The following is a 15,888-nucleotide window of genomic DNA, read 5'->3' on the forward strand; positions in this document are numbered from 1 at the left end:
TATTAAAAACACTTTTCTTTTATTGGTCGGATGAAATATGCTAATTTTTTGAGATAGGAATTTTGGGTTTTCATGAGCTGTATGCCAAAATCATCAGTATTAAAACAATAAAAGACCTGAAATATTTCAGTTGGTGTGCAATGAATCTAAAATATATGAAAGTTTAATTTTTATCATTACATTATGGAAAATAATGAACTTTATCACAATATGCTAATTTTTTGAGAAGGACCTGTATATATGGATTAGTGAGCGTCACTCATGAATTATTATAGATGAACGCCGCTAGATGGAGGTGCAAGAAGAAGTCTTGTAAACACTGCCATCAACCAAGCAAGAGCACCAGATTTACGCATGCGTAGTTGTAGGTCGTCACGGGAACCGTTGAATCGATAGTGATCTGAGAGGTTTTGTTGTTTTTGTACGTTTTATACCGTTGATTGTTGAATGATGGAAGAGTATAATACCGGAGACGAGGTACATTTATTACAGCTTTTTAATATATGGAAAAAATAGTAATATGGAGGATATTTTAATTACTTGGTTGTGCTTTTAAACACTAGGCGTTGGCCCGTTGAAATAATGTGTTTCTGTAATAATAAACAAGTTTAGGGCACTGAAACCGTTTCAGTTGTTTTCAGTTAAATATAACTGTTACCATCCAATTAACTTTTTTTTTATTTCTAAGATAGTAAAATTGGGGATACGATGGGTACAACTGACAATTAAATTTAATTGATCAGTCAAATAAAGTAGATTATGAGAAATTATGTTATGTACGTCACCACTGGAGCAGTCGAAACATGTTCTTTTCTATCTGGCAGTCTGATAAACAAGTCTGGGTTTGGCGAATGCCAAGAGAACGTTACCTGTCTGCATTGTGTAAAGTTTGGTAGAGGCTATAGGGCTGTTTTTTGCGATTGGCTTAGTCCCCATAGTTCCAGTGAAGGAAAATCTTAGTATGCCTCAGTATATCAAGTCATTTTGTTAGAACAGTTTGGGGGAAGCCCTTTTCTGGTCCAGCATGTCTGTGCTACAGTGCACAAAGCAAGGTCCATAATGGCATGGTTGGGTGAGTTTGGTGCCGAAGAACTTGACTGCCCCGCACAGAACCCTGATCTCAACCTCACCAAACAACTTCGGGATTAAGTAGAACGAGATTGTGAGCCAGGCCCTTTAGTCCAACATCAGTGTCTGACCTCACAAATACTCTTCTGGATGAATGGACAAAAAATACCAATAGACACACTCCAAAATCTTCCAAAAAAGTTGCTGCAATGGGACGACCAACTCCATATTACTGCGTATGGATTTAGTATTTAGTATGGGATGTTAAAAAGGCTCCTGTTAGTGTTGTATATGGGTGGGGTTGTATGCATGTATATAAACACTATGTACTATGTAATATTTCTATACATACATACCAAATCCTCTCATGGGTGTTTAGTTGGTGGGTTCATCTATTAAAATGTTTATTAATTTTTTGTCCCCTGCTGTATACGTGTAAGTAAACCACTGTGCATATTCAGCAAACACAACAATGTGGTGTCAACATTTTGACAACTGCTACATGTGTGTGGATGTAATTAAAAAGTCGAAACAAAACACTTTTCGGGCATGTAACTACATTGCTCTGCAAGTAGCCATTTAAAAACTGTTTTGCAGCTTTCTTAGCACAATAGTGTCAAAACCTTAAAATTTATTTTAAGGTAAATTCTTTTAAAGATAACTTTTAACATTAGAACCATACAAACAAGTCTGTTAACAGCTAATTAAATAGAAGTAACAAAGAATATGTAGCCATATTCTTTCATAGGAATAAAGTTAACTAAACTTCATTTTTTAAATGATCTAAAAAATGAATGTTCTTTTGGTGGAATGTGGAGTTGGGGATGACATTTCCACAGACATACTGAAGTCATGTGAATTTCTTGAAGATTTGAAGGCTTTTAAAACTAAAAAAGGGAGCCCAACTCCATATTAATGAACATGATTTTGGAATAAACTGTCCCAAATTTTTAAGCGATCCAAACTTTTTTTTCAGAGATTTAAGGAATAAACTAATTGCCTTATAATTTCTTATTTTATCTCTTATGCTTTCTTCCATCTAGGTGGCCTTTAGTCCTGATGATGCAAGTAATGCTGTTAAAGAGGTAACTAAACAAATAAGTAGATAAATACAACTATTTACAGCTATCCTATTAGAGGTTATTTTAGTGTATTGGTCTTAAATAATTGTTTTTTTAAACTACGTAAAATTACTGGCTACTCTACTGTTCAACCTTTTTGTCTAAATAACTTTGTCAGCACCATGTATTCTTTTATGTTTAATGAATGTAATTGGAAAAATAACAGACTAAGATGGCAATGGTAAAAACTAGATAGTGCTCATACAATCAATTTTGTGTGGATTTAAACATAATTTGTATGCAAAAGTTAATGCACAGATAGCACAGATAATAGATAAGATTGTAAAGTCAAGTTCTCATTGGGTCTTAACCCATTAGGTAAGCCAGGTTAAACTTAGAAGTAGAACTGTAAACTTAGAAATTGTCACATGATGACAGTTCCAAGGCCTAATATATTCATAAAATCTCATGAAATCTTGTTCTTACACTGTGCAACTACAGGATTCTTTAAGCAACTTTCCAAAGGATCTGAATATCAACCCAATTCATGCTGATAAAGCGAGATAATTTTTTAGAAATCAGCTTCCAATTTTTCTTGAGGTGGAAGTGTAAGAAATATATGTTAAGCAGAACTGTGTAAGTCAGGGCAAGATCTGGAAGGCTAGAATGATAAATATGTGTGCTGTTCGGTGGCAAAGCAAAACCCCCATATGACAGCAACGATCATGCAGGAAGTTTTAGCTGATACAAATGAGTAATCAGACGAAAACCTCATTTGTGACATTACAAACATCAGCCGTGGAAGTATGCAAAACAGAAACAAATAAAAACTCAGGATTAGAGCTGCTAAATAATAAAAAGTAAAACGCATTCTAATTCATTTAGAGGCAGCCAGGTGGCCCAGCAAGTCTACTACTAAAATTCAAGAATTCAAACAGAATTTGGGGGAAGATGAAGCAAGCCACCCATAGAGTTTCTTTAGCACAGAGATTAAGTCTAATTGTAGAAAATCTTTTTTTTGCTTTTGCAAATTTTTGCCTTCCTGACCAACCCCCCTCACCATACATGGGGGCAAAATCCACTTTTATTATTATTATTGCTAGGGCTGTCACCGATTCGATACTCGGTATCGGTCCAATATTGGCCCAAATCACTGGATCGGAAAGGAAGGAAAAAAAACGTGTAATCCGATCCGATACTCTTGCTTAATAATAATAACACTTAATGTAAATAAGGCCATTGTTTGTGTGTAAAGCAAATAACAAACCAAGATAGGTTCCAACACAATGTTGTAAAATAATTCAATGTCCAAGCATTCGAGTGGGGTTTCATGAGAACGCTACTTTAATGTCACACACGCTCAGTGCAAACACAGAACAACATAGCACAGCTGAAGACTATCATTTTCTATTTTCTTCCCTACACACTCGCTCCCTATACCCTACCATTGTACACTTAACATTCTTAAAAAGCCAGACAATATATATATATATATATATATATACAGTATATATACACATACATACATACATACATACATACATATATACATATATACAGTGTATCACAAAAGTGAGTACACCCCTCACATTTCTGCAAATATTTCATTATATCTTTTCATGGGACAACACTATAGACATGAAACTTGGATATAACTTAGAGTAGTCAGTGTACAACTTGTATAGCAGTGTAGATTTACTGTCTTCTGAAAATAACTCAACACACAGCCATTAATGTCTAAATGGCTGGCAACATAAGTGAGTACACCCCACAGTGAACATGTCCAAATTGTGCCCAAAGTGTCAATATTTTGTGTGACCACCATTATTATCCAGCACTGCCTTAACCCTCCTGGGCATGGAATTCACCAGAGCTGCACAGGTTGCTACTGGAATCCTCTTCCACTCCTCCATGATGACATCACGGAGCTGGTGGATGTTAGACACCTTGAACTCCTCCACCTTCCACTTGAGGATGTGCCACAGGTGCTCAATTGGGTTTAGTCCATCACCTTTACCTTCAGCTTCCTCAGCAAGGCAGTTGTCATCTTGGAGGTTGTGTTTGGGGTTGTTATCCTGTTGGTTTTTCGAAGGGAGGGGATCATGCTCTGTTTCAGAATGTCACAGTACATGTTGGAATTCATGTTTCCCTCAATGAATTGCAGCTCCCCAGTGCCAGCAACACTCATGCAGCCCAAGACCATGATGCTACCACCACCATGCTTGACTGTAGGCAAGATACAGTTGTCTTGGTACTTCTCACCAGGGCGCCACCACACATGCTGGACACCATCTGAGCCAAACAAGTTTATCTTGGTCTCGTCAGACCACAGGGCATTCCAGTAATCCATGTTCTTGGACTGCTTGTCTTCAGCAAACTGTTTGCGGGCTTTCTTGTGCGTCAGCTTCCTTCTGGGATGACGACCATGCAGACCGAGTTGATGCAGTGTGCGGCGTATGGTCTGAGCACTGACAGGCTGACCTCCCACGTCTTCAACCTCTGCAGCAATGCTGGCAGCACTCATGTGTCTATTTTTTAAAGCCAACCTCTGGATATGACGCCGAACACGTGGACTCAACTTCTTTGGTCGACCATGGCGAAGCCTGTTCCGAGTGGAACCTGTCCTGGAAAACCGCTGTATGACCTTGGCCACCATGCTGTAGCTCAGTTTCAGGGTGTTAGCAATCTTCTTATAGCCCAGGCCATCTTTGTGGAGAGCAACAATTCTATTTCTCACATCCTCAGAGAGTTCTTTGCCATGAGGTGCCATGTTGAATATCCAGTGGCCAGTATGAGAGAATTGTACCCAAAACACCAAATTTAACAGCCCTGCTCCCCATTTACACCTGGGACCTTGACACATGACACCAGGGAGGGACAACGACACATTTGGGCACAATTTGGACATGTTCACTGTGGGGTGTACTCACTTATGTTGCCAGACATTAATGGCTGTGTGTTGAGTTATTTTCGGAAGACAGTAAATCTACACTGCTATACAAGCTGTACACTGACTACTCTAAGTTATATCCAAGTTCCATGTCTATAGTGTTGTCCCATGAAAAGATATAATGAAATATTTGCAGAAATGTGAGGGGTGTACTCACTTTTGTGATACACTGTATATATATATTGTCTGGCTCTTTAAGAATGTTAAGTGTACAATGCTAGGGTATAGGGAGCGAGTGTCAACTCTGGAACGCCCTCTTTGCTTTCGAGCGGAAGAAGGAATCTCACCATGGCTATGCTGTCATGTCTTGCGCTACTTTATCATTTCAGCGCCTCCAAGCGGGAATATGAGCGGTCAGGAGACGCAAGCACCTGCTATTTTATAACTAGATTATATATATAGTTATGCTTTAATTCTCCAAACAATTGTGTTAAATATGATAATAATGTTAGTGATAGTATTGTTGGGGTAAAATTATTTTGCCATTTATAAGTTCACCAATCACACATTACTTTCTTTAAAAAGACTGTGCCCAAATCTGCACTAACACCTTATGAGGAAACCTAATCTCATATTTTACTGAAAATGATGTAGGACCCTACATTTGTAAGGTGTTTCCTCTATTCTCCTTTCCTAGCTGCACTTCCGTGGAGTGTCGTGGTTGAGTGGTGCTCTTGTGTTCACTCGCTGTTGGAGGGTTTTATAGTCCACTCCCCCTCCTTCCTAATTACTTTGGGACAGCCCTTAGTGTGGCGAGCCACGTGAACGCGCAAACGGAGGCGGAGTGGAGAGGTGGAGTAAGTAGGGAGCGGGTTGAGATTGAGGGGACAAGTGTCCTTTATTGCCACTCACACTTGATGACATCATTAACATGTGCCACTGATCTACAACTCATCGGCAACAGCTATTCAGAAATTAAAACACACTGATCTACCGGTCTTGTCCCGGCTTGGAGATCACATCCTCAACGAATCAATCCATTAGTGTTAACAAACAAACTACACCATTACCCGTTTTCCTCTTCAAAATCCAGCAGGGTTTTTTTAATAAGCGTGCTTGGTTTTTAATCATCTAAAATATGACAGAACTTTAACAAAAAAACTCAACACTGTGTGAATTCTAATTGGTCCATCGCGTTTGTTTGACATCCACATCTTCCAATTGTAGACACTTTTGTTAAACAAGCCAAAAATGCTGCTAAATGTTCTGTGTGTAAAAGTTAAAATAAAAACAGCAGTTTTGCATAAGTGTAATGTTGTAGGTTTTGTATTTATTCCTTTAGAATGTTTGTTTCACAGTCTGAGCATTGTTATTTAGATTTAGCTAGTTTAACCATGGTGCATTGAGACGTATTATTATTGCTTAGTTGTTTGAGAGGAGAAATGACGATATCGGATTACTTAATTCGGATTACTTAATTTGCAGTATTGGTATTGGACATAAAAAAGATGTATCGAGTCAGCCCTAATTATTACTATTTCTGTAAGATTAGCCACCTTTACCTAATGTCCCAGTTATTCTGAAGCTGACTTATGTAAATGTTACTGTTCTGTTGGTGTTTTTTATTTATTTAACATTAGTAGTTTATTATTTGCATTTGACTGTATGATGCCCGTTTTCTGATGTGAATAAGTAACTTTGTTGTGAAAGCAATCCCATGACTGTTGTGTGTGTTGTGTGTGTGTGTGTGTTGTGTGTGTGTGTGTTGTGTGTGTGTGTTGTGTGTGTGTCAGTGTATTGAGGGTGTTATTGGAGGTGTGGATTACAGCCAGAACAAAGTGAACCAGTGGACAGCTAGCATTGTGGAGCACTCGCTCACTCATCTGGTCAAACAAGGAAAACCATTTAAGTACATTGGTAATGTACATTATTATACATTATTATGCAAATTTTGGAACACCTTGGTCAGTTTCTATGTTTTGTTGATTTTTTAAATGAGTGTAAAGATAAGTTTACTAGGAACAAATTTCAATTTACATTAACTGTTTATTTGCTGAATTTAACTCAAAACCATAACAGTAATGTAACATTAGCGTTATATTTTATGTTTCCAATACGTTGAATTTTACAGGATGATAAAATTATGCATCAGCATTTGCAGAAAGTAAATGTTGTTTACATTTCTTTCACGTAGAACATAGACAGGTATGTCATAGTGCATAGACACTGCGTTGCAGCCATGTAAGCATCTCATGCATCAATATGGAATACCATACAACTTTGTCATGTTTTGTTCCTTATTCTGGTCCCATATTGACATGCTGATACAGTACTGAGCCAAAGTTTTAGGCAGGTCTGGAAAAAAAATCTGCAAGTAAGAATCCTTTCAAAAATAGAATAGTTAATTGTTTATTTTTGTCAATTAACAAAATGCAATGTGATTGAACAAACGTACAAGCTAAATCAAATAAATATTTCGTGTAACCACACTTCTTTCAATACAGCATCAATTCTTCTAGGTACACCTGCACAAGTCAGGGATGTTGTAGGATTATAGTCAGTTGTATGATTAACCAGTTATACCAAACAGGTAATAATGATCATTGTTTTCATATGTGTGAGCATTTTATATGTTTCATACGTTAAAATACAGTCATTAACTGAAACAGAAACGTAAGATTGTGAAAGCCACAGACCATACACCATGGCAAGACTGAGCACAGCAACAAGACACAAAGTAAAGATTTCAAAGCAGACTGGCTCACTCTTTTGAAGAAGCACACATTTATTGAAATTTATTATTTACAACAGGGAAAGACAAATCTTAACAGCAAATACCATAAAAGAATACCAAGGCAGAGAAACTACAAACATTTTTCACTATTAACCTGAAATCACACATCTAACCAATATTACAGACGCAAGCACAACAGAACTGCAATAGACTTTTATTGATAAATGTAATCTTTGAACACTAGAGATTACCCCCTTCCCCCAAGAATTAGTTGATTAAGATAAGGGGAAGCTCCTGCATCCTCCTCCTTTCTCTGAAAGCTCATATTGCTGCTCTATTTCTTTGTGGGCAAGTGTGATTACCACTGGTGTAGAGGATCAATAAAACATGAATGCTTGCCAGGGGTGTCCAAACTTTTGTATTAGAGTGTATGTTTACTGTGTGTGTGTGTGTGTGTGTGTGTGTGTGTGTGTGTGTGTGTGTGTTTTAGTAAATTGTGCTATAATGCAGAAGAGTGGAGCAGGACTTCACACAGCCAACTCCTGTTATTGGGATACCACCACTGATGGTAAGTGATGAATCAAAATATGTGTTTGTGTCATAAACATAATTGTGTAGCTTCTTGCAGCTTAATGTCCTAAAGTATGTGGACGCCCACTCTAAGTGGTTTGGTTTTAGGTGCGTCAGGCACACTCACTGCTAACAGGTGTATAAAATTAAGTAAAAAAAGAAAAAGAAAAATGTTTTCTTTTGTCTATGTGGTAACAGTTTGGGAAAGGCCCTTTCCTCTAACAACTTTACTCCAGGGTGCAAAGCGAGGTACATAAGGTCCCCTGCATAAAGACCTTACCGCAACCTCATTGTCATTCCCATATAGGCCTGACAAGCCACAACCGATGCTGCAAAAATTGAACAGTGCACAACTCCATAGTCTCCCGAGACTGATGGATGCCTATTATTAACCTCATTGAACACCTTAAAGATTAATTGGAATTCAAGCCAGGCCTTCTAATCAAAAATTCGTGACTGACTTCTGACTTCACAAATGCCCTTTAGGAGAAATTGGCTCAAATTTCCTTAAAATTTTGTTGAAAGCCTTCCAAGAGGAGTGATGGCTGTTCTAGCTGCAAAGTCTTAGGCAGGAAGGAAGGGGATGTTTATTGCAGTACACATTATTTTGGAATTGGATGTCCAACAAGCTCATGGTCAGATTTTCATATAGTTTAACCCTTAAGAGGTCCTTTAACATTCTGATGCATTTGTCCCTAAGGACAAAAAATGGCATTTTTAAGCATTTTAAGCATTAAGCATGGCATTAAAGAAAAACTCAGTCGTGGTCCTATGGACAAAAAATGGCCTCTTCCCCAAAACTGCTGTAAAAATATCATACATTAATATTTTTTTCCACTTTAAATGAGTCAAACTTTTAAATCTACTTCTGCCTGAAACATACATAGTGACACACTTATCAAGGCACCCTTTTAGAAAACAGTAAAAATTGTGAAATTTTGCTGCATGCTTTAAAAGGGAAAAAAGTAGTGCCAACTGTTAGAAAAATATATAAATTAAAAGTTGAAACCCAGTAGTTCAAAATGAAATCTTAACCTAAATGAAAGCATTAGTTGATGTTCAGATAAAGGTGGGTTAAAAAAATAGCGTTTTCAATGGGACATTTTTTGTCCTTAGGAACAAATGTGTCAGTTTTTGTGTAGCTTAGCCATTTTAGGCTAATTTAAGGAATTGACATAATAATTCTAAAGTTGTTAAAAATGAATATCCTCTGGCAAATATGAGCTGTATTTATTCAACACAGCCAAAATGGTTTGAAAATAAAAAAAGCAAATGGCACAAAATGTCCCTAGGATCTCTTAAGGGTTAAGCTATAAAGTGAAATGAGCACTAGCTTGTACGTATATATGTGGGCAAAACAGCAACGAAACCAAGCAGACCTCCTGTCTTTTTGATTAAATGGCCACAAGGTGCCACAGACACACCTTTGCAGGTCCAGGGCACAGAGTGCACATGGGTCAACTGGTCACATACTTTATACATAAATCCACAGCCTCCACTTTACTGGGGAGGTTTTAATTTGATTTTGGTTTCACAGACCTTGTTTTTTAAAAATCACAGATTTCACGGATTTTTTAAGAAAAGTGCCACATTTGATGAAATAAATTAAATGATAGAATTAATGGAAGCTACAAAACACTGCACAGCCTAGCCTTGCCATAAGATTGGTAGGACCGCCTAGTGCAGATTAACAAGTACACGTGAGACACTTGTTAAATCAGCTCATTTAGTGGTCTGTGACGCGATTTTCACGATTGTGAATAAGGTATAAGGACTATAAGCTTGTAGCACATCCCGTTCCAAAACCATTGACATTAAAATGCAGGCTTTCTACAACATTTTGGAATGTGTCTGAGGGAATCTATACCTGTTTAGTCAAAAGAGCATTTGTGAGGTCCTACACTGGTGACACTGGTGTAGGACAAAAAGACCTGTCTCTCAATCACTGTCTATGACTTTGCCTCTATGCACAACTTAAGATCCATGAAAAGTCATGCTGGATAAGGATGTGAGCGTAATGAAATCGGAAAGATAGGAATGTAAGCGTAATTAAATCAATTTTTAAATTTTGGTTTTGTGTGTGTTCTGTAGGAAGCTGCACGGTCAGATGGGAGAACCGCACCATGTACTGCATTGTTAGTGTGTTTGCAGTTGCCATGTCTCTTTAAGTCGAAAGTGGCGTCATAACGTGACCAAGACACACTTTTAAACTCCAGGTGGCGCCACCAGCTTATCTCGTGAACTGTCTAGTGCACGGGTGTGTGGTGTTATGCCCTCTGCCCTTTGGCTTGTGAGTGGGTGACAGTTCACTAGTGTCTGCAGTATACCTTTAATTTCTGAATATATTTAAATCTTGTCATAACTGTGCTTATTTAGACTTGTAATATTTAGTGTAACACTTGAGTTTTATTGTTGTACAGCATTCATAATGGTTAGTAGACATCTGAATAAATGATGAAAACCCATGAAATAATCAGTTATCAGCCTGTAGTGTTGATTAAAAAAAAAAAAAAAACTGTATAATGGAAACCCATTGAATCAGTGGTTCTCAACCATAAAGTCAGAATCTGGGGTCTCTTGAGATGCAGATAGGGTCACAGGAGATTTTTAGCTAAACATTAATACAGTATAAGGTTATTGGTCCGTGTACCTTTGGTAATTCGTTTTTCATCTCAAAACCCAAAGTTGAAAAACAAGAAAACGGGTCGTTTTTCATTTCAAAAACCAATAATGAAAAGCGGGAAAACGGGGCGTTATTCGTTTTTCGTTTTAAGATCAAAAGTCAAATAACAAATAAGCAGAAATTGAAAAACGGGTCGTATTTAAATTTTCCAAAATCAAATTTTTTTATCAGTTCAACCAGAAATAAAAGTGCGAGCGCGTGCAAAAAGTCATAATAGGGTCATTCCTAGCATTCGGTGCCATTTGAGTCCCCATGACGTAATATGGTATATTTTGTGTAAAAATAGACTAATACTTATTTCTATAAGCTTGTCTTACATGATTAACCCCCCTCCACCATAGAAAACAATGAAGTGTTCCCAGGATTATTTAATTTTTTAAAAAATCCACTCTGATTTTAGTGCAAGTAGGCTTAACTGCCATGTCCCCAATCATGTTTTCTCAAATTCATTTACAAATATAAGTAATAAAAATCAAACAAATTCTACATTTTTCATTATTGTTGTATAGCCTTATTTATAATATCTCTCACCAAATGTTATATTTTGTTATTAATACATTTTTAATATTTAAAGTCTTTAAAATAAGTTGTGTCCCTGAGTCAACTGTCCCCCCTGTTACTGTGATGGAAAATTTGTCTGGACATGCCCCCTTACTCTTCCTCTAGTCACATGACTACCAGGAAGTAGCATACATTTTTGGAGGGAAATCATCCACAAAAAACAGAGTAGGTATCATACTTTATTCATTCTTTTTTCAATGTTTTAGAAAGGTTTACTGATGCGGTAAAGCATAACATGTCCACTCTGTTATGCTAATTTATAATGGAAAGTTATAAATTTTTGTAATTTTAAAAATATGGTTAATAAACAGGTTAAAAATCTTTGTCTGTGGTCGCCATGAACTAGCTTGCTGTATATCACATGAGCAGTAATGCTAACTTTAGCATAAAATGTCCCTCCTGTTACTGTCCACCCTGTTACTGTTTTGCACAGTAACAGGGTGGACACATAGTAATAGGGTGGAAGTAAGATGAAGTATTGGTATTTATTATTAATTTAATATGAATTTATTTGTTATATATGTTGAAAAAGATTAGTTAAATGGGATGCATATATTTGTCAGGGAATGGCACCATTGTCTGCTGCAGAAAAGCAGAGGCGCTACAGGGCACATCGTGATGCAGACCCTGAAAAAAGGCAGAGATACCTTAGTAAAGAGAAGGAGAGGTGGAGAAAGGACAGAGATGAAGGTAGAAAAAAAAAAGTGTCAGACCTCAGTGAAAGAGAGAAGAGAGCACAGAGAAAGAAATGGCGAGAAAGGAAGAGAAAGCAGAGTATATACAGTGCCTTGCAAAAGTATTCAGCCCCCTTGAACTTTTCAACCTTTTGCCACATTTCAGGCTTCAAACATAACGATATGAAATTGTAATTTTTTGTGAAGAATCAACAACAAGTGGGACACAATCGTGAAGTAGAACGAAATTTATTGGATATTTTAAACTTTTTTTAGAAATAAAAAACTAAAAAGTGGGGCGTGCAATATTATTCAGCCCCTTTACTTTCAGTGCAGCAAACTCACTCCAGAAGTTCAGTGAGGATCTCTGAATGATCCAATGTTGACCTAAATGACTGATGGTGATAAATAGAATCCACCTGTGTGTAATCAAGTCTCCGTATAAATGCACCTGCTCTGTGACAGTCTCAGAGTTCTGTTTAAAGCGCAGAGAGCATCATGAAGACCAAGGAACACACCAGGCAGGTCCGAGATACTGTTGTGGAGAAGTTTAAAGCCGGATTTGGATACAGAAAGATTTCCCAAGCTTTAAACATCTCAAGGAGCACTGTGCAAGCGATCATATTGAAATGGAAGGAGTATCAGACCACTGCAAATCTACCAAGACCCGGCCGTCCCTCTAAACTTTCAGCTCAAACAAGGAGAAGACTGATCAGAGATGCAGCCAAGAGGCCCATGATCACTCTGAATGAACTGCAGAGATCTACAGCTGAGGTGGGAGACTCTGTCCATAGGACACGATCAGTCGTACACTGCACAAATCTGGCCTTTATGGAAGAGTGGCAAGAAGAAAGCCATTTCTCAAAGATATCTATAAAAAGTCACCTGGTAGACACACCAAACATGTGGAAGAAGGTGCTCTGGTCAGATGAAACCAAAATCGAACTTTTTGGCCACAATGCAAAACGTTATGTTTGGCGTAAAAGCAACACAGCTCATCACCCTGAACACACCATCCCCACTGTCAAACATGGTGGTGGCAGCATCATGGTTTGGGCCTGCTTTTCTTCAGCAGGGACAGGGAAGATGGTTAAAATTGATGGGAAGATGGATGGAGCCAAATACAGGACCATTCTGGAAGAAAACCTGTTGCAGTCTGCAAAAGACCTGAGACTGGAACGGAGATTTATCTTCCAACAAGACAATGATCCAAAACATAAAGCAAAATCTACAATGGAATGGTTCACAAATAAACGTATCCAGGTGTTAGAATGGCCAAGTCAAAGTCCAGACCTGAATCCCATCGAGAATCTGTGGAAAGAGCTGAAAACTGCTGTTCACAAACGCTCTCCATCCAACCTCACTGAGCTCGAGCTGTTTTGCAAGGAAGAATGGGCAAAAATTTCTGTCTCTCGATGTGCAAAACTGATAGAGACATACCCCAAGCGACTTGCAGCTGTAATCGCAGCAAAAGGTGGCGCTACAAAGTATTAACGCAAGGGGGCTGAATAATATTGCACGCCCCACTTTTCAGTTTTTTATTTCTAAAAAAAGTTTAAAATATCCAATAAATTTCGTTCCACTTCACGATTGTGTCCCACTTGTTGTTGATTCTTCACAAAAAATTACAATTTCATATCGTTATGTTTGAAGCCTGAAATGTGGCAAAAGGTTGAAAAGTTCAAGGGGGCTGAATACTTTTGCAAGGCACTGTAAGTATTTGATCCCCTACCAACCAGCAATAATTCTGACCCCCACAGACCGGTTATGTGCCCATGAGGCACACAAATTATTCCTGTCCCTGTATAAAAGACACCTGTCACAGAATCAGTTTCTTCTGTTCAAATCTCTCGACCACCATGGGCAAGACCAAAGAGCTATCAAAGGACGTCAGGGACAAGATTGTAGACCTGCACAAGGCTGAAATGGGCTACAATACCATCAGCAAGAAGCTTGGTGAGAAAGAGACCACTGTTGGTGCGATAATTCGAAAATGGAAGAAATACAAGATCATAGTTAATTGCCCTCGCTCTGGAGCTCCATGCAAGATCTCACCTCGTGGGATAAGAATGATTCTGAGAAAGGTGAGGTCAGCCCAGAATTACACGGGAGGAGCTTGTCAATGATTTCAAGGGAGCTGGGAGCAGAGAAATGCTGGATATGACCCCAAGAACACCATCCCCACTGGGCATTCTCTGCCTCCAAACACGGCGAGTGGAGTTGATGCCAAAGAGCTCAATTTTGGTCTCATCTGACCATATCACATTCTCCCAAGCTTTCTCTGAATCATTCAGGTGTTCATTGGCAAACTTCAGATGGACCTGTACATGAGCCTTCTTCAGCAAAGGGACTTTGCGGGCACTGCAGGATCTCAATCCATTACGGCGAAGTGTGTTACTAATAGTTTTCTTGGTGACTGTGCTCCCAGCTCCCTTGAGATCATTGACAAGCTCCTCCTGTGTAATTCTCGGCTGACCTCACCTTTATCAGAATCATTCTTACCCCACCAGGTGAGATCTTGCATGGAGCTCCAGAGTGAGGGCGATTGACTGTGATCTTGTATTTCTTCCATTTTCAAATTATCGCGCCAACAGTGGTCTCTTTCTCACCAAGCGTCTTGCTGATGGTCTTGTAGCCCATTCCAGCCTTGTGCAGGTCTACAATCTTGTCCCTGACGTCCTTTGATAGATCTTTGGTCTTGCCCATGGTGGTCGAGAGATTTGAATGGAAGAAACGGATTCTGTGACAGGTGTCTTTTATACAGGGACAGGAATAATTTGTGTGCCTCATGGGCACATAACCGGTCTGTGGGGGTCAGAATTCTTGCTGGTTGGTAGGGGATCAAATACTTATTTCCCTTAATTAAATACAAATTAATTTATAACCTTTATTTAATGTTTTTTTTCTGGATTATTTTTTAGATTCTGTCTCACAGTTGAAGTGTACCTACGATAAAAATTACAGACTGTTCAAGTCTTTGTAAGGGGGTAAACTTACAAAATCAGCAGGGGATTAAATACTTATTTTCCCCCACTGTATATGAGAGCACTAGACTGAAAAATGTTCCTGATAATTACTTTAGGTGTTCAGTACATTTGATGGTTGAAGGTGGGGGATGAGGGTGGGGGACACAAGTTGCTTCTTTTTAATGAAATTTACTGTTGGTAACTGTATGATGTCCACCCCGTTACGTCCTGTCCACCCTGTTTCTCGTCTGTCCACCCTGTTACCTGTGTGTGTTTTTTTATATTAATTAAATAAAATCAACAATTATTATGCATATCTTTGTGGTTACCTGGAGGGAATGAATCTGTAAAATGAAATAATTTAAAAATGGAGCCAAATTCCATTGAAATTCCTTTTTATGCTAAAAGAAATGTATTCAAATTACATTGTGCCTTTAAAAACAACGTATCTTTTTTTTAGATAAAGCTTGTTTATAAAAACGTTCTTTAAAAAAAATTGCAGGATACATTGAGGGACATTTAAGCTTTTAGAAAATATAAATATTAAAATAACTGCATTTAAAACACTTATTAATAGAGAGTTACAGAGAATGTCCTGTAACGGGGGACATTTGTCCTACGTCACATGCAAAAAATTTGGTCAAAATTATTAAAGTATAATATCCTGAGCTGGACCAACAT

General features: G+C 38.1%; 1 protein-coding gene across 1 annotated transcript; it reads left to right on the forward strand.

Annotated features, from left to right (window-relative positions):
• The first annotated feature begins 367 nt into the window (after positions 1–367).
• On the forward strand, positions 368–11,494 carry dynlt3 (dynein light chain Tctex-type 3). The gene is made up of 5 exons (XM_062989827.1): positions 368–477; positions 2,112–2,153; positions 6,813–6,936; positions 8,244–8,321; positions 10,415–11,494. The coding sequence occupies exons 1-5, from the start codon at positions 448–450 to the stop codon at positions 10,489–10,491; spliced, it is 351 nt and encodes a 116-aa protein (XP_062845897.1). The 5' UTR covers positions 368–447; the 3' UTR covers positions 10,492–11,494.
• The last annotated feature ends 4,394 nt before the right edge of the window (positions 11,495–15,888 follow it).

The sequence above is a fragment of the Trichomycterus rosablanca genome, chromosome 27, assembly GCF_030014385.1.
Source record: "Trichomycterus rosablanca isolate fTriRos1 chromosome 27, fTriRos1.hap1, whole genome shotgun sequence".
Lineage (NCBI taxonomy): Eukaryota > Metazoa > Chordata > Actinopteri > Siluriformes > Trichomycteridae > Trichomycterus > Trichomycterus rosablanca.

Bases quoted from the DNA above. Each gene is read 5' to 3' on its own strand.
- dynlt3 (XM_062989827.1), top strand. From the start codon at position 448: ATGATGGAAGAGTATAATACCGGAGACGAG. The intron at 478-2,111 runs GTACATTTATTA...TCTTCCATCTAG, and splicing joins AGTATAATACCGGAGACGAG to GTGGCCTTTAGTCCTGATGA. The intron at 6,937-8,243 runs GTAATGTACATT...TGTGTGTTTTAG, and splicing joins AAAACCATTTAAGTACATTG to TAAATTGTGCTATAATGCAG.